The sequence below is a fragment of the Neolamprologus multifasciatus genome, chromosome 8, assembly GCF_963576455.1.
Source record: "Neolamprologus multifasciatus chromosome 8, fNeoMul1.2, whole genome shotgun sequence".
NCBI lineage: Eukaryota > Metazoa > Chordata > Actinopteri > Cichliformes > Cichlidae > Neolamprologus > Neolamprologus multifasciatus.
Window position 1 is genome coordinate 29,300,600 of NC_140446.1, and position 25,691 is coordinate 29,326,290.

At 44.0% G+C, this 25,691-nt stretch overlaps 1 protein-coding gene across 2 annotated transcripts in view; it reads left to right on the forward strand.

Moving 5' to 3' along the window:
• The window catches only part of fmn2b (formin 2b), a 56,249-nt gene extending 40,604 nt beyond the window's left edge, over positions 1–15,645 (forward strand). The window contains exons 16-19 of one of the 2 annotated variants that reach the window (XM_085171538.1): positions 612–663; positions 11,275–11,424; positions 11,536–11,617; positions 12,058–15,645. In XM_085171538.1, the coding sequence (XP_085027664.1) occupies positions 612–663; positions 11,275–11,424; positions 11,536–11,617; positions 12,058–12,084 (311 nt within the window). In that variant the 3' untranslated portion in view covers positions 12,085–15,645. Of the gene's footprint in view, positions 1–611; positions 664–11,274; positions 11,425–11,535; positions 11,618–12,057 lie in introns of those variants that run through there. The other variant, XR_014875884.1, reaches the window with a different exon arrangement.
• Positions 15,646–25,691: the final 10,046 nt, after the last annotated feature.

The following is a 25,691-nucleotide window of genomic DNA, read 5'->3' on the forward strand; positions in this document are numbered from 1 at the left end:
GGAATTTTCTTGTGCTATAAGTATGTTTTCTTGTGTTTTTGGAGAAAGAAGTCCTACCATCAATTAATGCTTTAATTTTAAACAACCCTTTAAGATTAAAGCATCAGCCTAAGCCTAAGGTGACCCTTAGGCTTAGGCTGATGGGGGCATCCCACAATGCACTGACTAGTTTTCATTCACTGTGTGGTTACACACCACTCTGCACTTAATCATTAGTTGTTGTTGTCAATCTTTGGCTCTGTTACGCAGTGTGTCTTTTATCCTGTCTTGCTCCCATCACCCCAACTGGTTGAGGCAGATGGCTGCCCCTTCCTGAGCCTGGTTCAGCTGGAGGTGTCTTCCTGTTAAAAGGGAGTTTATCCATCCCACTTCACCAAGTAGAGTCTTTAACTTAAAATATAAAGCACCTTGAGGCAACCGTTGTTGTGATTTGGTGCTATATAAATAAAACTGAATTGAATTGAAATTGAAAGTGTCTATAGTATGAGTACACTTGAGGACAGAGCATATAATTTTCTACTGGAATAAATGGACATTCATGATAGCAAATCCAATCACTGTCTCATGATTTACACACATATTGACTTCATGTATTGTTCCTCCTTTCTTAGCTAAAAGTGAACTGGAGATGCTGGATTCTCAACTCAGCAGCACTCATAAACTGTAAGAGCGACCTTCTTTATTTGTTATATTTGTGACAGTACTGTCTCTTTAACATATATCATCTAATTTCAGAAAAACATTAAATAAATAAATAAAATCAACAAATCTCAAACTGCGTCCAACGACAAGCAGAAGAGGTGGGTCTTAGAGAGGCCTGTCTAATGTGAAACAGCAATGAATTCCCCAATTTGGGAGCCACTACAGCAACAGCATTGTCTCTGAACCACCACTATGTCCTTCGCACATCTAAGAGCAGTTGGTCAGCTGATCTCAGTGAATGGGAAGGGGAGTGTTTCAAAGAGATCTTTTAACAGCATGTTTTTTGTTTTGTTTTGTTTTGTTTTAGCCAGCTGTCTCAGCTAAAAGAAGTTAAACCTGCACTGATCTGACTGCTCAATCTAAAATCACTGTCCATCCTAAAACCCAAGTTTGTAGCAGTAAGCTTTACATACTGTGCTAGCGGCCTGTGTCTACTGGAAAAGACCCACCAGTGACACCAGGACCTGACACAACAACTTCTGTCTTATTTTCATTCAAATTTAGGAAGTTTAGAGCCATCCACACTTTTAACTCCTCAAGGCTAAAACTAAAGTTTTCATTGAGTAGGCATGGTTTTGTGTTAGGGGTACTGTGATATCCTAGGATTAAGGAACCACGGAGACCATGTTTAACTCACAGTTACTTCTTTATTAAGAGAACCGGGGCATGCGCCCCACAGACTGAAAACTCTCCAACAACTGTTGCCCCCTGGTGGACAAATCCCTGCCACAACATAACATTCCTCCCCCCTTAAACTGAAACTACTCTGTAGTTTTAATCACTACAGAAAATACCCATAAACAAAAACTTCCCCTTTATAAAAATGCAACAACCCCATCCCCAGCCTTTATTGCAATTTCACTCTGTAATAATGAACCTTTAGTCCAACAGTCTTAGGTTAACCTATAACAGTTCACAGTTATCTCCTTCTTATTATCGTAATCACGGCACAAAGTCTCTCAGGTGCTCCGGCGGTCTCTTGGTTCTTTGCGATCGCCGTAACCCAGTGGCAGGTGATTCCTGTGAATCACTACTCTCCATATGTGGCTTCACCACTGGTGTAACTTGCACCTCCATGTGTCTCTCATCCTCGTCTCCTGTCTCAGCGCTGATGTTTGGGGCTGCCTTTGGAGGCTCACCTGGGTGGCCTTCAGGCATTCCTGCTGCCAGGCACGGCTCCAGGCGGGCAAACAGCTGATCTACGTGACGTCTCACCACTGTCCCATTGCCCAGCATCACCAAGTAGGAAACAGGCCCCGTCATCTCCTGTATAAGTCCTGGTATCCATTTGGGTCCTCTGCCATAGTTTCAGGTATATACTGTGTCTCCAATAACAAACATGCGCTCCTTAGCATGTCTATCATGATACAGTCTTTGGCTATCTTGTTTTGCTGTCACTTTCTGTTTTAAGTCAGGGTGTATGAGATCAAGAGTACACCTCAACTTCCGGCCCATCATCAACTCAGCGGGAGACTTCCCTGTTGTGGACTGTGGTGTGATTCTGTAACTAAACAGAGCCCTGTTTAACTTGGTTGCCAGTGTGTCTCCAGTACTCTTTTTCATGAGTTCTTTGAACGTTTGCACTGCTCTTTCTGCTAACCCATTGGATGCTGGGTGATATGGAGCGGAGGTGACATGAGTGATTCCGTTCTTTGCCATGAACTCTTTAGTTTGTGCACTTACAAAACACTGGGCATTGTCTGAGACCACCATCTCAGGAAGGCCGTGCGTGCTGAAACAGTTTCTCAGGCAGTCTATGGTTGCAGCTGCTGTAGCGGATGGAACTGGATACACATCTAACCATTTGGAGTGGGCGTCCACTATTACTAAGAACATTTTACCCAAAAACGGGCCAGCATAATCGATATGTATCCTTCTCCAGGGCTTTTCTGGCCACTCCCAGGGGTGTAGCGGTGCCTCTTGCGGCCTGTGTCTATGTTCTTGACATGTACTGCAGGACCTCACCTTGCCTTCAATGTCATTCTCCATATGCGGCCACCACATGTAGCTTCTGGCCAGGCCCTTCATGCGGCTCATTCCTGGGTGTGACTGATGTAGCTGTTCCAAAAGGGGGCGTCGACCTCATTCTGGTATCACCACCCTCGCCCCCCACAGCACACACCCATCCTGCACACTCAGCTCCTGTTGTCTCTGTCTGTAGGGCTGAAAGTTAGGATGCTGCGTAGTGGGCCATCCTCTCAAAGCATACTCACGCACTCTGGAGAGTATGGGATCTTTGGTTGTCCATCTTTGCAGCTGCTCAGATGTCATCACGCCCTCCTGGTCCTGATCTACCATCAACACTTGGTCCTCAGCTGCTACCTCTTTAGGGAGGTTCTCTGGAAGAGGGAGACGACTCAGACCATCAGCATTACTGTTATTTTTGCCTTCTCTGTATTTAATGACATACTCATAGGCTCTTAATAACACCGCCCATCGCATGATCCTCTGTGACGCCATCTGAGGGACGGCCTTCAACTCATGGAACAAACTTATCAATGGCTTATGATCTGTGATAATCATGAACTTCCTGCCATACAGGTACTTATGAAAATACTGTACACCAAATATTACAGCCAATCCTTCTTTATCCAGCTGTGAGTAGTTCTTTTCTGCTGCATTCAGGGTACGTGATGCAAACCCAATGGGTTTTTCCTGACCATCTGGCATGCGGTGAGCTAGTACTGCTCCCACTCCATAGGGGGACGCATCGCAAGAAAGAATTAAATCTTTTTGCTCATCATAGTGTACCAATACACTGCTTGACTGCAACAGTTCCTTTGATTTGCAGAAAACCTTCTCCTGTGCTGGTCCCCAACACCATGGTTCCCCCTTTCTCAGAAGCTTGTGCAGTGGGGCCAACAGTGTGGACAAGTTTGGCAAGAACTTATTATAGAAGTTCAACAACCCCAAATAAGCTTTGAGCTCTGTCACTGATTTTGGGGGTGGCGCCTCCTGCACTGCTTTCACTTTTGCTGGCACTGGATGTAAACCGGTCTTATCCACCCGATGTCCTAAAAATGTCACTTCCTTCTCCATGAATTGACATTTGCTCCTTTTTAAGCGCAGGCCCGCCTCCTCCAAGCGCTGCAGCACTCCATCCAGTGTTTGAAGATGTTCTTTGTCATTCTTTCCCGTCAGGATGATGTCATCCAGATATACTGCGACATTGGTCAGACCTTGCAACACACTCTCCATGGTGCGCTGAAAAATGGCAGGACTTGAACTCACACCAAATGGCAACCTGGTGTATGTAAACAAACCCCTGTGTGTGTTCACTGTGACATATTTTCTAGATTCCTCATCCAGTACAACCTGTTGATATGCGTGACTCCTCCCGCCAGCCCCGCTATCATGTCCTCCATTCGTGGAATGGGGTATTGTTCTACAGGCGACACCTTGTTAACAGTCAGTTTGTAGTCACCACAAATTCTGGCGCTGGAGTCTGGCTTTAGTACGGGTACGATGGGTGCGGCCCACTCTGAGAATTTCACTGGTTGGATGATCTTCTCCTCCAACAGTCTCTCCAGTTCCTGCTCCACTTTCTTTTTCATAGCAAACGGAACTGGTCGGGGCTTATAGAAGCACGGTTTGGCATCACTGGCTACATGTATCTTTGCTGCAAACCCCTTCAGCGTTCCCAACTCATCTTTAAACACTGTTTCATGTAAATGGTAAATGGACTGATTCTTATATAGCGCTTTTCTACTCTCCTGGAGTACTCAAAGCGCTCTATACAACATGCCACATTCACCCAGTCACACCCATTCTCACAAGCACTTTATCTATACTTAGTGCTTTTTCTAACTACATTCACACACATTCATACTCCGATGGATGCATCGGAGAGCAACTTGGGGTTAGTATCTTGCCCAAGGATACTTGGCATGCAGACTGGAGGAGCCTGTGATCGAACCTCCAACCTTCCGATCAGTAGGTGACCTGCTCTACCTCCTGAGCTACAGCCACCTCATGTCTGGCCAGTATCCGCTGTAAGGCATCATCTCTGCCTTCTATCTTGTGTACAGGTTGCCAATCTAATTGGAGGGCCTTAATCCATCCCCGACCCATCAAACTAGTTCCAGCCCCTTCAACCACCACCACATCCAGTTTTTGTTTACTGTCTCTGAATTCCACCTGCACTTGGGCTGCTCCCCACACGGGTACCTTGTGGCCTCCATACGTTCTCAGTTTGATTCCACACTTGCTTACTTTGGGCGCATTACTGCCTTCAAAAAGTTTTTTAAATGACTCCTTCGACATGATAGTGTAGCCACAGCCTGTGTCTACTTCAAATGTCACATTCTGTCCATTTACTTTTAGCTTCTGTCTGATTGGTTCCTCCCTTGGGATGCTAATCTCCTCCTGCACATTATACATAGTCACACTTGCCTTTATGTGGTGCATTTCAGCTCCTTGTTCCTCACTCTCCACATTCTCCTCTTCCAAGAAATGGGCTTGTTTACCTTGTCTGCCACGCCCTCCTTTTTGTTCCATTTTCATTCGGCAGACCCTTTTTATGTGTCCAACCTTTCCACAGGTGTGGCATTTTTCTGAAACAAACCTGGAGTCCTTGGCCACATGATTTAGCCCTCCACATCTGTAGCACTTCCTGACAACCTGTTGTGACGTCGAGCCGCCGTCCTCCATCTTGTTCACCGCTCCTAGTCCTTTAGTGAATCGCGACTGTTCCGTCATGCTTTTCAAATCCACAATGTCTCTGTTAGCAGCCTCCATTGCTTGAGCAAACTTCAGCGCCTTTTCAAATGTTAGCGAATCCTCTGCTAACAATCTGCGCTGTATCCTGTCGTCGCTTATTCCACATACCAAACGATCCCGCAGCATCACCGTCAGGGAGTCTCCAAAGTTGCAGTCCTGTGCGAGCTTCCTCAGCTCCGCTACATAATCGCCCACACTTTTCTCCGGCCTTCTATTCCGTGTGTTAAACTTCCACCGCTGCACAATTTCACTCGGCTTAGGGTGAAAATGATTGTTCAACAATCCCACCAACTCAGCATAAGACCGATCCCCTGGCTTGACCGGACTGAGTAGGTTCCTAATCAGGGCATAGGTCTGTGCGCCCACGCAACTCAACAGTACCGCTCGCTTCTTCTCCTCCTCCTTAATATCATTCGCCACAAAGAAGTAATCCAAAATCTCACAATATTCCTCCCAGGATTGCAGCTCGCTGTCGAACAGTGCCACCGAGCCCAAAGTGGTAGCCATTATTCCACACCGAGGGTTACACTCCGCTTCCAACAGATGCTAGCGCTGTACCACTTGCCAAACTCACTTCATAAGTCACTTATCACGGTGTAACTTCACAGCAACACCTGGCTTTTATCCTCGTCGCCATATGTGATATCCTAGGATTAAGGAACCACGGAGACCATGTTTAACTCACAGTTACTTCTTTATTAAGAGAACCGGGGCATGCGCCCCACAGACTGAACACTCTCCAACAACTGTTGCCCCCTGGTGGACAAATCCCTGCCACAACATAACAGGTACAAACCTGTATAACATCTCCATAACAACGGAAAACAATTTTGTGCCTTCTAAAAATAAAACCAAGGGGCAGCAGATACAAATAAGATCCTAGAGGCGCAAGTATCAAGCTCCATGGAAGGAAAAGGAGCAGAGGAAGATCTGAAATCATGTAGCCCAACCTATAAAGTTTTCTGAGACGTGTAGGATCTGAACCATCCCAGAGCAGTGCCACAAATGCCCTCACAGTGCTCTAAATGAGATATTAAAATAAGTCTAGGACAGGGGTCGGCAACCCTAGGCAGGGTTAACTGATGGCACGACCATAGCTGGACTAGCCATCGGGCATACCATTTGCTCGATGGCCCGATAATTTTCTTTCTTTTTTTTTTGTAACGGTATAAACAACGAAAGGTGGTGGACTGGCCAGATGCTGGCCGGTGTGTCAAAATAACTCAGTTGTTTGGTGGTGCCATCGCAGGGCTTCCACAGATTCAGTAACATTAGCAAGTGGTGGAGGCCAGCAGGTGGATCAGGGAGAGGGGAGGCAGGAGGAGCAGAGACCCGAGGCAGCCGCCAGTCTGTCAGGTGAACTGAACTTCAGGTAAGAAGTTATGACCTGCAGTCTATCTGGGTCAGATATAATGTTGTTACGCTGCACAGCTGCCTCTTCTTCTCCTCTCATTCTCCCCCCCTCTCCTGTTTCTACTTCAATCATGAAACTGATCAATGATCAGCTGATCGGCTTTTCTCTCTTGTTTGTTTATCACCCACTTTGCGCCAGATGTCGCACTAAACAACAGCAGCATGTTTAAGCTTGATCAGCTGTTGTTAGAATTTATTTAATATTAGTTTCTAGTATCAGCTGATGTTTGCTGGAGCCACAGCTGTAAAGCTGCTGGTTTGGTTGGTTTGGTTATCTGGTGAGAGGGAAACATGAAGATGAAACCAGGAGATGTCCTTACTGAATCATCAGAGCTGAACAGGTGATGGAGAAACAGGTTTACCTTTTAGGTGACATGAATGAATTGGAGGGAAGTTATGAACTGTTTCTGAGAGACAAATAACACCAGGATCCTTTTCTAAGTAGCTGATGGCTGGTAACTGTGCAGGGGCGGGTCTAGCAAAGTTCTGCCAGGTGGGCCAGGTGGGGCAGGGAAAGAGGGGCACAACGAAATACTTTCTTATTCTCATTTAAAATGTCTCGCTGTTATTAAATAATTATCTGAAGCTTATAACCAAAGTTTTTATCTGACATAAAATGTATAGAAATCACACATATACCAACAAGACTGTACATCACTGTCACAACAGCGTTTGTTTTCATTCAAAGGCTTTATGGCTTTAATACCTGGTGGGCCGGTCTTTAGTCAAAATGCCCGGGCTGGTTTTTTTTGTCCCAGTCCAGCCTTGGGCACGACACGCAGTGAAATAATCTGAGAAAGTGCATTAAAAAATAAATGGCCGGGCCAGCGGTGCACATTGCAAATCAGCTTGCATAGACACATTAGTTGTGCCTCTTCTTAATGACGGCATCTTAGCTAACAACACCAACTACCAGATTCAACTTGTAATTGGCTAAAAATAACTTAGCCTACTGGTGAGAGGGACGTTGTTGGCTTTCCACATTCCGACACTTCAAAAGCTTCAAGAGCGGTCCACTCAGCACAGCATCAGCACCACGGAAATACACGGATACATCTGTAGACTCGAGACAGAATGAATTTTTGGGACTTTCAGGTGTTTGGACCAATGTTTTACTTTCTGATAAAACCAGAAATCTTTAATGAGCAGCTGGATTTGTCTCACATTAACTGGCATTAACTGGCTGAGTTAATGCCAGTTAATGCAACATCGAAGCAGCTGGAATCCACAGCTGTGCGTGTTCATGGAGCTTACATTTTCACCTGCTGGACATCACTACCTGACAAGTTTAACTGTCTTCAGAACTTTGCAGAGGCCTTATTGACAGTATTTGGCTCTACATATCTGTGTGAGCAGATTTTCTCTCACATGAGTCCTCAGGTAGCCTCTGAATGCTGGACACTCGGAGACCTGTGTGTCTCTGTATTAACAGACATGCCATATTGGCCCAGTTTATTTTTCTTATTATTGTTGTGAGGAGACCATCAATAGCATTTGCATTTTCTTTTGTACAGTTCATTTGCTGTTATGGATAAAAAGTCTTTTTTTGTTTCAAAATAGCTGATAACTATTCGCTGACAGTTGCCAACATCTGCAAACAAATATAATTCTAGAAAGCGGTTCTATGTAGTGTGTAACTGTTCATATAGAGCGTTATGAAATTTATTGCTAATGCAATCATATGGCACATTGACTTCTGAGGAAATTTTAAATGGCACTCGCCATCAGAAAGGTTGCCGACCCCTGGTCTAGGAGAACTAGCATCATATAGTTTCCTGAATCTATAGCCAGGAGTATGTCATTAAATACCCTCAGCAGTGCAGATTCTGTGCTAGAGACCAGATTAAAAAAGACATTGTTTTAATTAAAAAACACCTTCAATTGACTGTAGACAGAATTTCTGAAAGAAAAGGAAATATTCCTAATAGGCCTAAAGTTAAATAATTCAGTATCCAACTGTCCAGGCCAAGTTTTTTGATCAGTGGTTTCACTGTTGCATGCTTAAAAGGTTTAGGAACAGCTCCTGAGTACAGGTAGCCCAACCAGTAACATTTTCTGAGACTTTTTCTGAACCAAACAAAGCCAACAATTCTTTAATATTTGAACAACAGTGTGCCCTTTTTCAGCTGTCTTTCAGCTTTTCGGGATTCACATCTGATAGCACAAGTTGTGTCAATTATCCAGGGCTCAGATTTAGTTTCAGGGTGCCTGGTTTTTAATGGAGCCACAGTATCTAATACAATTTGGCAGGGTGAATGAAACTAGGAGCAGAGCATCTCTGTATCTGAAGACACAGACTCGGGAATCCCAGATTGAAATAAGCAGAGAAATGCGCAGTTCAATAATATGACAGTGCCACGAAGGGGTGTGAGGTTTAACAGGTTTAACAGGGCAAGGCATTGTCAAATAAGACAGGCGTATGATCTGAAAACACTTTGTCACAGATGGTTAAGTTTGAAAGAGACAAACCATGTGTTAGTCCAGACACCAACTGTATAAAATTAAGGGCCAATTAGGCTTAAAAAGTCCTTTAACCATTGGTTTGTCAGGACAGCAAATATGTACATTAAAATCACCAATAATAAAGACTTGATTATATTTACGCATGACTTCAACCAATAATTTAGAAAAGTCATTTAAAAAGTCCTTATTACATTTATGTGGTCAACAGATCTCAGCACATAACACAAGGTGAGAGTGACCCAGCTCAAATAAGCTCAGTTCAGAGCTGGGGAATGGAGACACTGATGGAGATAGTGCCTTACTTTTTGTTTTTAAGATGCCATAGAAAGGTGCCCCAAACAGGCCTTCAGCCTCACCAGCGTACCGCTGTGTCGCCTGCACCAACAGTGATGCTTCCTCCAGGAAGCATTGTAATCAGAGTGCAGGAGAGATTGTTAGTGATAACTGTCAAAAACAGGGGAAAGGTCTTTTGGCCACCATGAAGACACTTCACTCTGGCAGAAACTCAAAAATGCAGGAGACTATGATAATAAACCAGTAGAGTTTTTAAATTTTGAGTAAAATGCATGGCAAATCTTCCAGAATGGCACTTAATAATATGCCATCCTGGATTAATTAAACTACCTGTGCAGCGTCTGTAGGGTCCAGGTATTCTTGCTATGGGTGCCTCTTGCTACCAGTAGCAAGAAGTTGGACATTTCTTTTTCTATATTTGAAATGCTGTATTCTTTATTTTCATGAGTTACAGGCTATAACCGTCAACTGAAATATTTCACTTGTAATGAATGCTTTTCAATGCTTAGCGTGATGACGTATAGTAGACGTCAGTATAGTATATAAAGAAAAAAGTAGGGATGCAACAATACCAATTTTTTCAAACCGATACGATACCGATACTTGGACCTGAGTACTTGCCGATACAGAGTACAAAAACCGATACTTCTACCACACACAAATGCAATGAATTGGATGCCGATAAAAAATAAAATCTTAATAAAAATGACCACAAAAAAATTTCAAGTGAAAAATAAGCACTTCTGCTATATTATTGCAGAGTCTCCACATTGTAATTTAACAAAATATCACTGAACTATTGGCACTGTCTCGAGCTTTCAGAATAATAAATTAACACTTCTGTTCATTTATTATATTTCATATCGCAGCTCGAGTATGCTGAGAAGACGGTGCAATCCTATGTTTTCCACGACTGGCATTGGCTGGTCATCCAGAGCGATAAAATGAGTCAGAGCCTCTGTTATTTTAAGTGTCCGTGGATTTTCTCTTGACATTTTTCTTCACTTTTCCAAAACCTGAGTTAAAGTTGGCTGTTCCACACTGCTGACATTTTGTTTAGCCTAGCTACAGCAGCCTCCAGTTTTTCTTTTTTATCTGGAGCCGTCAGTCTCACTCGTCTAACCCTGTGCCTGTTTAGCGCGGGATGTCCCCCTAGTGGCCAATCTAAAAAACTACAACAGAAATGACAAGCCACCCTCTGATTAATGAAATAAGTTAGTATCGGTTCATGGTATCGGTTAACTTTTACGAGTATGAGTACACACACATTTTACAGTATCGGCCCCGATACCAGTATCGGTATCGGTGCATCCCTAGAAAAAAGTATCAGAGCATGAACACTGCATGTCTTTTTTTCAGCCTCTCTCATAGTCACTGACGGTAGTGGTTTCAACTCTGTGAAAAATGTAAACATCAGATTAATGTCCATTACATTTTGAACATAAAATGCTGTTACATTTCAATCATTAATGCATCTCCGCACTGGATTGCTTTTGTTATTGTTCTTCTTTCTTATTACTGGCATTGATAACAAAAATGGAATTACTAGCTACATTATAAAGCAATTCTGATAAACTCATAGAAACATGAACAAAGTTTATTAGTAAAACAGTCCTGAAACCACTCACACAGAACAAAGTTTGTGTCAGATATATATTAAGGTGACAACTGGTGTATTTTCAGGTTCCTGGAACTTACAGTGTTTTTCTCAGTGAAGGCCAAATCAGGAGAGAAAGAGGTTTCACCTAACGTGTTCTTCTCCATCTGGCATGAGTTCTCCTCTGACTTCAAGGACCAGTGGAAGAAGGAGAACAAAACCATTCTCAAAGAGAGGTACAGTTATTTCTTTATCCATTCTCTTCAGCTTTCTGTCTTGCATCGTGTCATTAAAATTAGCTGTTAAATATGCACTGTGTAACTGCATTAGCATTGTATGTTTTGCAGGTTAAAAGCAGCAGAAGAGAGTTTCCGACAGGCCAAAGAGAAGGCATCCTACAGTGTCAAACCTAAACAATCATCGGGAATTGTATGTTGACCTTAAGCTCTTCTTTATTCTCTTGGGTTGAAATCAAAAGTTTGTTCTCTTTAGCTAACAAACAAAAGTTTTAAAATGTATAACATATTTTTTTTCTTCATTAATACACTAAATACATCTCATAAGGATTTTTGTCTTTGTGCTGGGAGTATCCACTGGGAAAAACTGGCAGCTCTTCCTATCTTTACTCCACATCATTGAATCTGCATAAGTCTGTCTGAGGGACTCCTTTTCAAATTTAGTTTTAAGACCCAAATGATTTTGGCTTATATTAAGCTTCTTTGCTGTAAAGTTGTATATTATATTTATTTGTATTTCTGTATTTATTTATTTTTTGTCAATGCAGTAACACAGGAACCCTGCAAAGTGTTTCCTGTGGAACTGGATGGATGAATAATACTCAGTTAATCTCTCTCTCTGTCTTTCTACAGAAAGCCAAGCTTGGCATGAAAATTTGACACGCTTGGCACACTTGTTTTCATGACTTTGGACACCAGCAGTGAATCAACCACAAAAGTATGAAGATGACCGACAAGAGAATTAAGCGACAGAATAAATGAGAATGACCTACAATATGTGCAGACAAGCGATCTCTGGACTTTTTTTCTCATCGTTATTTTTATGTTTGGTCACATTTGCCTGCTCTGTCTGCCTGTTGCTTTAGATGACTATTGGATTCAACAGAATCATGAAAAGATGTTCCTTCAGGGCTGACAGGTGCAAAATATTTACAGTAATCATCAGCATCCCTTAAATAATTAAAAACAATAAGCAATTATTCCTAACGACACTGACCTTTATTAAGAGCAAATGAGGCCAGTAAGATGTGATGGAAATTAAGCATCTGACTGATTAGCCAAAGCACTAGTGACATGATGGTATTGGATTTACAATGGAAAGTACTGTTGTTGCAGACTTTATCTGATTTTAGTTTAAAAATTGGGTTCTTGTTTTTATACTCCAAGCAGTAATCCATAATGACTGTAAACCAATAGAACAATTTTTTGTTCAAATATCCATCCATTCTGCTTCTCTGGGGCTGGGTCGCGGAGGCAGCAGCCTGAATGGAGAAGCCTAGACGTTCCTCTTGCCAGCCACTTCCTCCATCTTATCCGGGATAACACTGAGGCAATCCTAGGCCAGCAGAGAGATGTAAACTCCTAGGTCTGCCTGAGGACATCCTGACTGGAAAACCTTACTTAGTAGAGCTCTAGGAGACATGCTCATCAGATGTCCGAACCGACTCAACTGGCTTATTTCAATGTGGAGCAGCAGCAGCTCTACTCTGAGCCCCTCTTCATGTCCTTACCCTCTTATCTCTGAGAGAGAGGCCAGCCACCCTTCAGAGAAAGCTCATTTCTGTCGCTCGTATCTGTGATCTTAACTTGTGGCCATAGGTAAGGATAGGGAAGTAGACTGATCGCTAAATCATAGCATCACGTTTATGCTCAGCTCTCTTTTCACCACGATGGACTAGTACAGCATCCGCATCACTGCAGCTGCAGCACCAGTCTGCTCTCCTCACTACCTAAACTTGGAGCAGCAACTTGTCACTCACCCTCAGAGGGTGAGTGACAAGTTCACCCTTTTCTCACTGACAACCATCGCCTCAGATTTGGAGATGCTGATTCTAGTTCCCACCGCATCACACAGCTGTGAAACACTCCAGGACGAACGAGGCCACTACCTGATGAAACCAAAAGAACAACAATGTCTGCAAAAAGCAGAAATGAAATTCTTAGGCCACCAAAGTGGAAGCCTTCCACCAACTGGCTACAGGGGCAGTCCCTGTGGAGTTTAACACCCACCGGAAATGAATCTGACTCATTGCTGGCAATGAGCTCACGAAATGCTTTTACAGGGACCCAAATGGCGTGCAGCGATGGGAGTACCCTTACTCCCGAGTCCCAGGTATTTAAACCCTAGTGGCAGTTATCTCTCAAGAGATAACTTGGGTTGATCATGTGCCGTATGTTCTGGACACTCGGGTGAAAAGCAGAACTGAGCTGGACTGATCACCAGCGTGTGGTAAGTTAGATAACGCAGCATAAGGTGTGCCCTGAGTTATTAAAGGCTCTGGATGTTGTAGGGCTGTCTTGGTTGATATGCCGCTGCAACATCAGATGGAGAGCTGGGTCGGTGCTTCTGGATTGGCAAACTGAAGAGGTGCTTCCCATCTTTAAGAAGGGGTACCAGAAGGTGTGCTCCAACTGCAGGGGGATCACACTCCTTAGTCTTCCTGGTAAGGTCTATGCTAGGGTACTGGAAAGGAGAGTTCATCCAAACAGGCCTTCGGTGAAGCTGGTTCTGTTTTGTAATGAGCTGTCTTGCTGTAGTCTTCTTCAGACAGTCTCCACTGCCTGGGTTATAGGTATGTAAGTGATGAAAATGAGACCACACCGAAGAACACTATGATCCAGTGTAAGTTTTTGAATCTAGTGGATGAAGTCAGTAGTTTTCAATATGAAAGGGGGGTGTTCCACAGGAGGGGAGCCAGGAAATTGGAAACTTTGTAGGTGGCAATTTAGTATTAAAAGCACTGTGTGAATGTGTGTGCGTACGTTTCGATCAGAAAGCCTTGAAAAGAGTTACTTTATTTATAAAGTTTAGCCTGTTTGAAGGCAGGAAGAAAACTGGCAACAATGCCAGTTGTGTGAGTTACACTTATCAATATCACAACTTTATCATTAAGACACAGGAGAATCTGATGGGTTATAGTCAGGTATTCCAATAACATTTATTTCCAAATTGGCATGGGGCAGTTTTAGTTTTTATTCTTTCGGCTCTAGTCCCAGTCATGATTAATGGTCTGAGAGCGATTAAAGAATAAATACAAAAAACCCAGCCCAATAACAGACACTATTTTAGATATTATTTTTAGACACTAGTTTAAATTTTTAAACCCTCTCACCTTCTCTGTGCACAGAGTTCCACAGGTACATGCTCTATGAATGGTGCTGCTGTCTTTTGGACACTTGATTGGTCAATAGTAGTTTCATACTTGTTGCTATCTGGAACCTAACCTGCTCCGGATAAGGTTAGGTTACCATAGTGAGGTACCCCAGTAAGAAATCAACCACCTTTGTAACACAGAACACAAAGGGTTAACCCCCAGGTTACCTGAATAAGACAAAATCCTGTGTCTACAGGATTCTCATTGACTAAGGACCTTTTGACAATGACTTGTGACCCTTATCAGTCCAACTTCTGCATCCCATTCTAATGAACTCCAATTGTGGTATTTTAAATGTATTGACTCAAGTCATGGACTCTGCTATTGAAAGTATTAAACACTGGAGTCAAAAATAATATCAAAATCAAGACCTTAAACAGTCCAGCATTCAGAGTTCTCTCATCTGACAACTTTATTTTATTTTTGTGAACATTCTTTTTTTTTGTGGTTTAGGAAAAAGAGAGAATACTGATCTGCAAACACTGTATGGCATTATATTTAGTTCACAAAAAACATTTCAGGAAAATGTAAGCCTGCAAAGAAAAACTCATGATCGGTCTTTGTAAAACACCTATATGCATCTGGATATTTCATTTCTTCGCTTATGTATTTACTGGGACAGAACTCTTTGTAACTATCAGATGATATCACTATGATTGCTGTTTACTGTAGGTTTGGTTTTCTTGTAACTGTGAGTGAGAGTGTAAACCATTTCCAGAGATTACACAGAGCCAACCAGCTTGCAAGTGCTGAAGACTGGCACTGATAATTGCATTAGAAGATACTCATGGCTATACTGGGCTTTAATGTGTAGATTCTGACTGTAACTTGCCATCTTTTAAAAATGAACAGAAATACAGCCATAGACACATCCTTGTAAATTAAATCATCTCACCTCAATAAACCTCTCACTTTGTGATTCTGCATCCTCAACACCATTCAGACTGTCTTTTAGCAGAAAATCCAAGTCAGCATACATTTGTACAGCTGGTATGCCAAATCTGACAGGCAGCATTTTGCAGGTGTTGCAGAATTAATGTAAAGTAATAAAATGTTAAAGAAATAATATGAGCATCAGCATGATGTTTACAATTGCAATCTAGTTTGGGGCAGTGTTGTTCCAGCATCAATCTGATCTAGCACAAAGTATGATGTGGGAACTGTGAGTGGCTTTCAAACATTGGAGGAGTGGGGACACTGCGTGCAGGGGGTCAAGCAACCGTTTTTGATGTGGAAAAATAAAAGAACTTGGAATATCTGAGACCCAAGGCTCAACTTCCATCCCATCCAGGTGGACACTGCTGTTCACGCAGTTTGAATTTTGCCCTTTCCTATTGTTCATTGTCTTTTTTTTTTGCCTGTCCCGTTTGGTTCTTTTGCCATCAGAATTATTGTCTAAAGGCGAAGAAAGATGCCCAACAGATTTAATTTACCAAATTGACCATCCCAACCTTGCCGTAATGGTCCATTTGATTCACCTTTTATTGTTTATTTTATTTTCACTTGCTGAATACGGGACAGACTTGACTGGGGGAAAGAAAGGAGAGAAAGAAAGAGGGAAAGAAAAACAGCTGAGAAGAGGGACGGGGGAGAAGGGCAAAAAACAAAAACCAACAGAATAAGCAGACAAAAAAATAAATAAATAAATATATATATCGATCACCTGGATCACCTGTTGAGAAAGAGAAAAGAAAACAAGCAGAAGAAAACGAGAGTAATAGAATAAACATCACGATGATCTATGTGAATATAACAGTAAATACTAAATATTAAACATTATTGTGCAGCACGTAAGATCGACAGCACAGTGTGCTTTGAGGTTTGAGTAGCCAAAAAGGGTGTAGTTTGTGTGTGTGAGCACCCGTGTGTACACCTGTGAGCATGGACGCGCTTGTTTTTAAAAGGTTCCTTCATGTAATGATCTGCTAGAGGGTGTGGGGGGGCCACAGCCCTGTCCTCAGGGCATGAAGCAGGTATGGAGGAGATCAAAACTCCAGACATCCAGAGGCCCCTAGAACACAAGAGACCAAGAAAGACCAACAGAGGGGCAGCCGTGCCACTGTCCCAGAAAGAGCTGAGGAGAGTCCCAGATGAGGGGTCACTCAGCAGCCGCGGAGCAGAAGCCAGGGGATGTTGCAGTGACGTGCCCGTGAGCCCCGCCGGCAGCCAGCTGTGCCTGAGTGACCGAGCCCCAGGCCGAGAGGCCGGGGGCACCCCACCTCCGAAGTGGCCATATAGACACAGACAAACAGGCACACACAGATACAGACATCCATTCCCACCCTCATGCTCTCATATGCAATTACTCAACACTCACCCAACATGGAGACAGACAGAGAGAGACTGTACACACAATCACACTCCCCAAGCGTACTCTAAGAACCGAACGGTACCCCTGCCCCTGGAGGGGGAAACTGCACCCAGACCCAGGTGGTGTTACTCTTTTCCCTGGGGTGGAGAGAAGCAGACCGCCCCGACTCCGCAGCAGCAGGGAGGCCCCACAGATGGCCAACTCCTCCTCCCAGCACCCCCGCTCCAACACGCAACAGAGAACAGGGGTGTGAGAAGACTCCAAACCTCCCTCCGCCCGCTCATATGTAGTGTTGATGCATGTGTGTTCTAAGGTGCATTTAAAACCCAGGAGGGCGTGGAGCTACCTGCCAGAGAGCAGCAGGTAAGCACATAGCCCCTCCTGATAGCCCTCAGTGTCTACGTATATTTAAAATTGAGAGGTGGGCAACGACGCCAGGGGTGAGGTGTACACTCTGATGGTCTTTTGGAGTCCGTGTGTCGTGCCCACCCCCAAGATCCTATATGTATGTGTTATGAGAGTGTGAGTAATGTGAATGTCTAAGTTGTGGGATAAAATTGAGGCACAGGCAGCCAGAAGGGGACAGAGGGGGGATGCCTCCCCTGCACCCTGGTGACATACCTCTACCCCAAGGCCCTACATGTGTGGGTGATTGTGGTGGAGCGGGAAGAGGGAGGCAGCTGGAGATGGGGAGGGAAGGAAGCTCCCCCGCTGGCCCCCAGTATTAACTCTCTTTTCATTGTAGAAGTTATACAATCAACCAAAACCTTTGCTGTCTTACCTGTACTGGTAAATGGACTGATTCTTATATAGCGCTTTTCTACTCTCCCGGAGTACTCAAAGCGCTCTATACAACATGCCACATTCACCCAGTCACACCCATTCTCACAAGCACTTTATCTATACTTAGTGCTTTTTCTAACTACATTCATACTCCGATGGACGCATCGGAGAGCAACTTGGGGTTAGTATCTTGCCCAAGGATACTTGGCATGCAGACTGGAGGAGCCTGGGATCGAACCTCCAACCTTCCGATCAGTAGGTGACCTGCTCTACCTCCTGAGCTACAGCCACCCTACTGAAGCCTTCTATTCAAAAAACAAGTCATCGGTTGAATAAGAGGGCTGTCAAGCTATGGCACAGAACATCCTGGGCATGCTCTGTTTGAACCCCTTTGAAGGCTGGAGCTCTGAGTACACCTACACTAGAGGAGAAAAAAATGATACTGCAAAACTCAAAATTAATTGAACTATGGTGAAGTAATAGTTATGGCACTTCTCCATACAGTGATATTTGTATGGAAACTAATATCACTGTAACAGAAACAAGAATTCTGAAACTAGAATTTTGTCTTTCAAAAGGCAGACGTGCATTTCTCTACATTGTCATATCACTACAGGTTAACTTCTCTTTTCCTTGGGGTTGTCAAATACCTCAGAATAACACACTGTCTATAGTATAAAAACAGAATCATCTGTTGACTGTTTTTAAGGCTTGCAGTCGATGCCCCAATAAATGTATTGCAAAAAATTCATTATTTTTATGTCAAAATGTTTTTTAAATGTTTAAAATGTTTATGTAATGTTTCAAAAAGAAATATAAGCAACAAAAACAATTTGTTAGACTCAGAACCAGTGAGTAACCGTTAAAAGACGAGTACATTTTACTTTTACTCCATTGTCTATTCTCAGAATAAATCCAGCTGTTATATTAATCTAAAGACTAATTTGGGGGTCAAATTGATCTCAGGAATCAAAACCTTTCAAAGATGTCCGCCATATAATTTAAATAAAATGGTAACATTTAGTTATATTTTTATGCAAAATAGCTGAAGTTGATCAAAAATAATAAGTTGAACTAACTCAAATGGAAGAAAATGTTAGATGAACTTAAGCTTTGTATAAGTTTACATTACCTGGCTTATTAAATACTTTGAGCATTTACAGTGGATTACAGTCATTTCATTTCACAAACTGTTGCCTTTCTCTTAAAAAGCTCCCAACTCTATTTAAAACTACCCCCCGATGCCATAACACTTCATTTTTTAACAATATATTGTGGAGGTACACACAGACGACACGAGAGCTCTCGATTGACACTGCTCGTTTATTACTTATCACCACACAACTGAACACTTTTCCCTCCAAAACACAGCAACAACACTTCCTGAGAACTGGGTGTGAGTGGAGCCCTCCAGTGGTCCACCACACATGCCCCCCCCAAACACCCAGTAGGGTCATCCCCTAGTCCAGAACCCTCGCTTTAATTAAACGTCCAGAACGGCTGAACCGGGGAGGTGGAGAGCTGGCGGAGGGGAAACGAGCCCGAGGGCCAGGCTGGCATGGGCAGTCAGGAAAAACTGAAGATAGCTTGGGCCCCGCCAGGTGGGGGGCGCTCCCAGAGGAAGAAGCAGGATTGTCGGAAGTGGAAGGCGGGCGGCCACGGTGGGGGGCCTGAGCCGGCACCACCTGATCATCCAGAAGCACATGTGCTGGTTTAAGTCTGTCAATAGAAACAGCCTCCTGTCGACCCCCAGAATCCAAAAGGAAATGCTTCCGGCCCGGTTGAATAACCCTAAAGGGGCCGTCATACAGTGGACGCAGCAGAGGCCTATGAGCGTCATGCCTGACAAAAACAAACTGCGAGGAGTCCAACGACCTTGGAACAAAGGTGTCGGGCACACAATGGTGCACTGGGCCAGGAAGAGAAAACGAGTCTCTTGGGGGACGGAGAGACAGCACAGATGGAGCGAAGCACGGGGGTGGGCTCTCAGGCAAGAATTCCCCGGGGACCCGGAGGGGCTGACCGAGGACCAGTTCAGCCGGGGAAACCCCAAGGTCTTCTTTAACCGCGCAGCGCAACCCCAGTAAAACCCATGGAAGGCGGACAACCCAGTTGCCATCTGTGAGAGAAGCACGGAACGCGGCCTTAAGCGACCGGTGGAAACGTTCACACATCCCGTTGGCCTGCGGGTGGTACGCAGTGGTTTGGTGGACCTTGACCCCCAGGCCGTCAGCCATGGCAGACCAAAGCTCGGAAACGAACTGGGGGCCCCTGTCTGAGGTGATGTCGGCGGGGGGACCGAAACGCGAAACCCACGTTGACAAAAATGCCCTGGCCACTGCTGCTGTAGTGGACGCCAGAGGCACTGCCTCAGGCCAGCGGGTTGTGCGGTCCACTACAGTCAAAAGGTGCGTGAAACCTTGTGACTGCGGCAGAGGACCAACCAGATCCACATGCACATGATCAAAACGCCTCCCTGGAACGCGGAAGGATTCAAGGGGCGCCTGTGTGTGCCTATGGATCTTAGCACGTTGGCATGGGATGCACGCGGCTGCCCACTCTTTCACTGATTTACGAAGGCCCGGCCAAACGAACCTAGAGCTGACCAGCTTGACCGAGGCCCGGACGCCTGGATGAGAGAGGGCGTGTACGGAGTCGAAAACGCAACGACGCCACGAAAGGGGGACGTCTTCGGTGCGCACGGGAACCTGGTGATACCCCCGCACCAAGTCAATTTTAGAAAAAATCGAGGTGCCGGCGAGGTGGGCGGAAAAATCCTGGATGTGGGGAATGGGGTAACGGTCGTTCTCCGTGACATTATTCAAACGGCGAAAATCCCCACACGGCCGCCACCAACCGTCTGACTTGGGCACCATGTGTAGCGGAGAAGCCCAGGCACTATTCGAGCACTGCACTATGCCGAGGCGCTCCATTGCGGCAAACTCTTCCCGAGCGACGAAGAGTTTCGCGGGGTCGAGGCGACGCGCGCGTGCGAACACCGGCGGACCGACCGTCGGGATATAATGTTCAACCCCGTGCTTCGTTGCCGTGTTCGAGAAATTAGGAACAGTCAGTGAAGGGAACTCCAAGAGCAAACGCTGAAAAACATTCCCTGAAGTCACTAAATTAGCCCAATTCAGGGGCTCAATGGCGCGAGTGAAACAGGGTATTGAAGAAAAAGACAGTGCATCGATTAAGCGTCTGTTAGCGACATCGACCAGCAGTCCGTGGGCACAAAGAAAATCGGCGCCCAAAATAGGTACAGAGCTAGCGGCAACAACAAAGTTCCATTGGAAATCCCGACCATGAAAACAAACAGTCACGAACCTTTCCCCGAACGTTGCGATGGGAGAGCCATTAGCCGCAATAAGCTGCGGTCCGCAGCCCGCTGCTAAACTGTCGGCTCCGGACGGGGTAAGGAGGCTCTTCTGGGAGCCGGAGTCGACCAGGAAACGTCTCCCAGGGTCGGAAAAGCACAAGGCGGAAGGCAGCGGCGCGCTCTGGCGCCAAAACGCTGATGGTAGAAACAGAGGGCGAAGAGGAATCCCCCGTTGTCCGGTCCGAGAAAGGATAGCATGTGCTCCATCAGTTCGAGAGCCGTACCGCCACCCAGGCCTGAGAGGGAGAGGAGCTTCTCGGCTCACTCTGCGTCGGAGAGGGCATAGCGCCGAAGAAGCAGCTCCTTAAGGGCGGCGTACTTCCCTCGGGTGGGTGGGTCCCGGAGGAGAGTCAACGCACGACGGGTGGCTAGCGGGTCGAGAGAAGCCACTACATGGTGATATTTCGTGTCGTCAGCCGAGATGCCACGAAGGGCGAACTGAGCCTCCACGTGCACGAACCACGACGGGGAATCGTGAAGCCAAAAGTCCGGCAGCTCGAGCGCCACAGCAAACGTAGCTGCAGCCAGAGGCAGAGGGCTGGCGGCTGCTGATGCATCCAGAGTGGAGTCGGTGCCACCATCGGACTGCAACATGTTCAAGTCAGGGGTCACCAATGTGGAGGTAAACACAGACGACACGAGAGCTCTCGATTGACACTGCTTGTTTATTACTTATCACCACACAACTGAACACTTTTCCCTCCAAAACACAGCAACAACACTTCCTGAGAACTGGGTGTGAGTGGAGCCCTCCAGTGGTCCACCACAATATGATGATCCATTGTATTTTTTCTTGAGTCTATTAATGGCCCAGACATATTGTTTTTGTCTGTGGAACTTATGATCTATTGTATTGACTCTGACACTACCAGTGATGCTGACCTGCTTGAACTGATTGTCTCTCGCTCTCAGCCCCCCCCCCCCCCCTTTTTTTTTAAAGTAATTAACTCACTGTCTCTACTAGTATTATACTGATTGATTGCTGCCAGATTTGTACAGAAGTTTTTGCGATTTTTATTTCGGTTCTACTAGGTATGGGTTTAGTAGATCTAATCACTTCAGGGTGTTGGTTCATAAAATACACAGTGTTAATAACTTCATCTATCATTTTCTGTTTATTTGTGTTGAACAAATTAATATTGAAAGCTCCACAGCCTTTTTGTAGCTCTGGAGGACAAGATTTGAAGAACTGGCGATTCGGCTTCGCTTTTCCCCATTCAGCAACACACCCACCAGGGATCAAACGCTGGTAATTGGCAATTCTGTTCTGAGATATGTGACACTACAGACACCTGCAACCATAGTCATTGTCTTCCAGGGGCAGGCGACATTGAGGGAAATATAAAACTGCTGGCTAAGGGTAAACATAAATTTAGTAAAGATATAATTCACGTCGGCAGTAAAGACATCCTGTTGCGTCAATCGGAGGTCACTAAAATTAATATTGAATCGGTGTGTAACTTTGGCAACACAGTGTCGGACTCTTTAGTTTCTCTGGTCCCCTCCCCAATCGGACCAGGAGTGACATGTTTAGCCGCATGTTCTCCTTAAATTGCTGGCTGTCTGAGTGGTGTCCAAAAACCAATGTGGGCTTTATAGCTAATTGGTAAACTTTCTGGAGGAAACCTGGTCTTGTTAGGAGAGATGGCATCCATCCCACTTTGGATGGAAATCAGACAGAAACAACCTAAACATAAAAAACCACAACAACAACATAACAAAGCAAAGAAAGAACAATACAGTATCCACATCAGTGCCAAAGAGTAAAACAGTAAAATGTTGATTATTAAACATTAGGCCTCTCTCTTCCAAATCTCTGTTGGTACGTGAATTAACAATTGACCAACAAATCAATTTACTCTCCCTTACAGAAACCTGGTTACAGCAGGATGATTATGTTAGTGTAAATCAGGGGTGGGCAACTCCAGGCCTCGAGGGCCGATGTCCTGCAGGTTTTAGATGTGTCCTTGATCCAACACAGCTGATTTAAATGGCTATATTACCTCCTCAGTATGTCTTGTAGTTCTCCAGAGGCCTGGTAAGGAATTAATCATTTGATTCAGGTGTGTTGACCCAGGGTGAGATCTAAAACTTGCAGGACACCGGCCCTCGAGGCCTGGAGCTCCTTACCCCTTAACTATCGTCCATCTGGGCCTTACACTGGGGCTGTATCCCAATTCAGGGTCTGCAGCCTTAATATATTTCTATTCTTTGCTGTTCTTGAATAATGCCAAGAATATCCTGTTCATTCATTGAGTTTACTACTTTGGCAGCCCTAAAACAACATTTTTGTGTTCAGAAGAATGTCAGTTTGCTTCTCAGGCTGCCAAAGCTCTCCTTTGTGGTGCTCCTATACTTGCTCCTTCAGATTTAATTAGCCCATTTAAACTACTGACTAGTGTACTAGTCAGATACGCCAGAGACACAGACGGAGAGAGATCAATTGCCTTTTTAGTGGTTTAGTGGCCGTCTCTGTTTCGGCCCGTGACCACTTCCGTGTTACCCCTGACGCTTCTGGTAACAGCATCCGCCCGTCCTCGCTCTCCTGGCATGTTACGCCTCGGGAGTGAGAACGGGCTGCTAATGCCCCTGCAGTCTTCCAAGCACTTGTGAATGACGTACTTAGAGATTTCCTGAATGTTTTTGTTTTGCAATTTCAATTCATAAAAATACCCCATTTGTTCTTACAAAGTGTATTAAAGATGGTAGATTTGTTATTATAATAGGACATTTATATGGGGAATCTGTTCTGATAGGCTGTATTTATGCTCCAAATGTATATCTGGAAAATTTTTACTCAGAACTTATAAAAGAAAGATCTGTCAATTTGACAACATTTACTGTTCTGGCAGGAGATTTTAATTGTAGCATAGACCCAGAAATGGATCAAAATCCACCACCCAACAATTCAGTATCCAAAAAGCGAGAAGCTATCAAGGGACTGTGTTCTGACTTGCAGCTGATAGATGTTTGGAGAACTCTTCATCCAGGTGAAAAAGATTATACTTTTTATTCTAATCCACATAAGAGTTATTCCCGTATTGATTATTTCTTTTAAATTAGCATTTGTGATATTGGCACGCGTATACTCTCTGATCATGCAGATGTTCATTTAAATATTTCACCTCCTGAAGCTCACCCAACTCTACGTAGTTGGCGATTAAATCCATCACTTTTAAATAATTCTATGTTTCAGAGTTATATAAAAGAACAAGTGGATCTTTTTTTACGGACAAATGATAATGAAAACACAAATCCTTCTGTCCTTTGGGAGACAATGAAGGCATACTTATGTGGCGCTATAATTTCATACAGTATAGCGAAAAAGAAAGAATCTTTAAAACATCAAATGGACCTGGAAAAAAATTAGCAGATCTAGAACACTCCCTCAAAATACATTTTTCACCTGACGTACTGAAAAAAATAGAAGCCACTAGATCAGCTCTGAATTAATTTCTGACTGAAAAAGCAGAGGCCAGTATATTCTATGCTAAGCATAGGCTGTTTGAGTTGGCAGATAAACCTGGACGGTTATTGGCACATTTGGCTGCTGGGAAACTAGAATCTCATACTATAACATCACTAAAAGATGAAAGAGGACAGAATCAATATGAAAATAATAAACTGGTTAAATTAATGGAAAATTTCTATAAACAATTATATATATCTGAAAATACAGCCACATTAAGTGATACCCAAAATATTTTACATAAACTCAATTGACCAACTTTGTCTGAAGGCGATCGAGCTCGTCTTGGTGAACATATAACACAAGAAGAGGTGCTGACAGCAATTAAATATCTTCAAGGAAGGAAAGCCCCTGGCACAGATTGTTTTGGTCCAGACTTCTATAAAGTTTTCCAGGCTCAAGTAGCTATACCCCTCTTAAATATGTATCTGCACTCTATTAAAAGGGGAAGTCTTCCCAATACATTGTACTCTGCGAACATATCGCTGTTCCATAAGAAGGACAAACCAGCTGATCAATGTGGTTCCTATCGCCCAATTAGTTTAATAAATGTTGACAGCAAAATCTTGTCCAAAATCTTGTCTAGCAGACTAGAAAATGATATACCTAAGCTTATTAAGGCAGATCAAACGGGCTTTATCAAGAATAGAGAATCAATTACAAACATGAGAAAATGACTGAATATTATAGAACACTCCAATGTAACCAAAACACAAGGACTTGTTGTGTCACTTGATGCAGAAAAAGCTTTTGACCGCGTTGAGTGGACTTATATGTTTGCTGTGATGGAGAAATTTGGCTTGGGCAGGGGCCATTAGAAATAATCAAAGTATATCTGGATACCAAATTCAAGGATTTGAATTTAAAATTTTACTATACGCAGACGATGTTCTGCTGTTTGTCACCAATCCCCAGGATTCTATACCCTCTGTATTTTCTATTATAGAAACTTTTGGATATTTGTCCGGGTATAAGGTTAATATGAACAAAACTATTGCTATGCCACTGGGAAATCTGCCTAAGACATGCAATATTCCATTTACCTGGTCGGGTTTGGGATTTAAGTACTTGGGGATACACATTTCACCTAATATAAGAAGTATATTGAAACAGAACATAGACATAGTTCATAAAAGCGTCAAAAAAGATCTTTCTAGATGGATGGCTCTC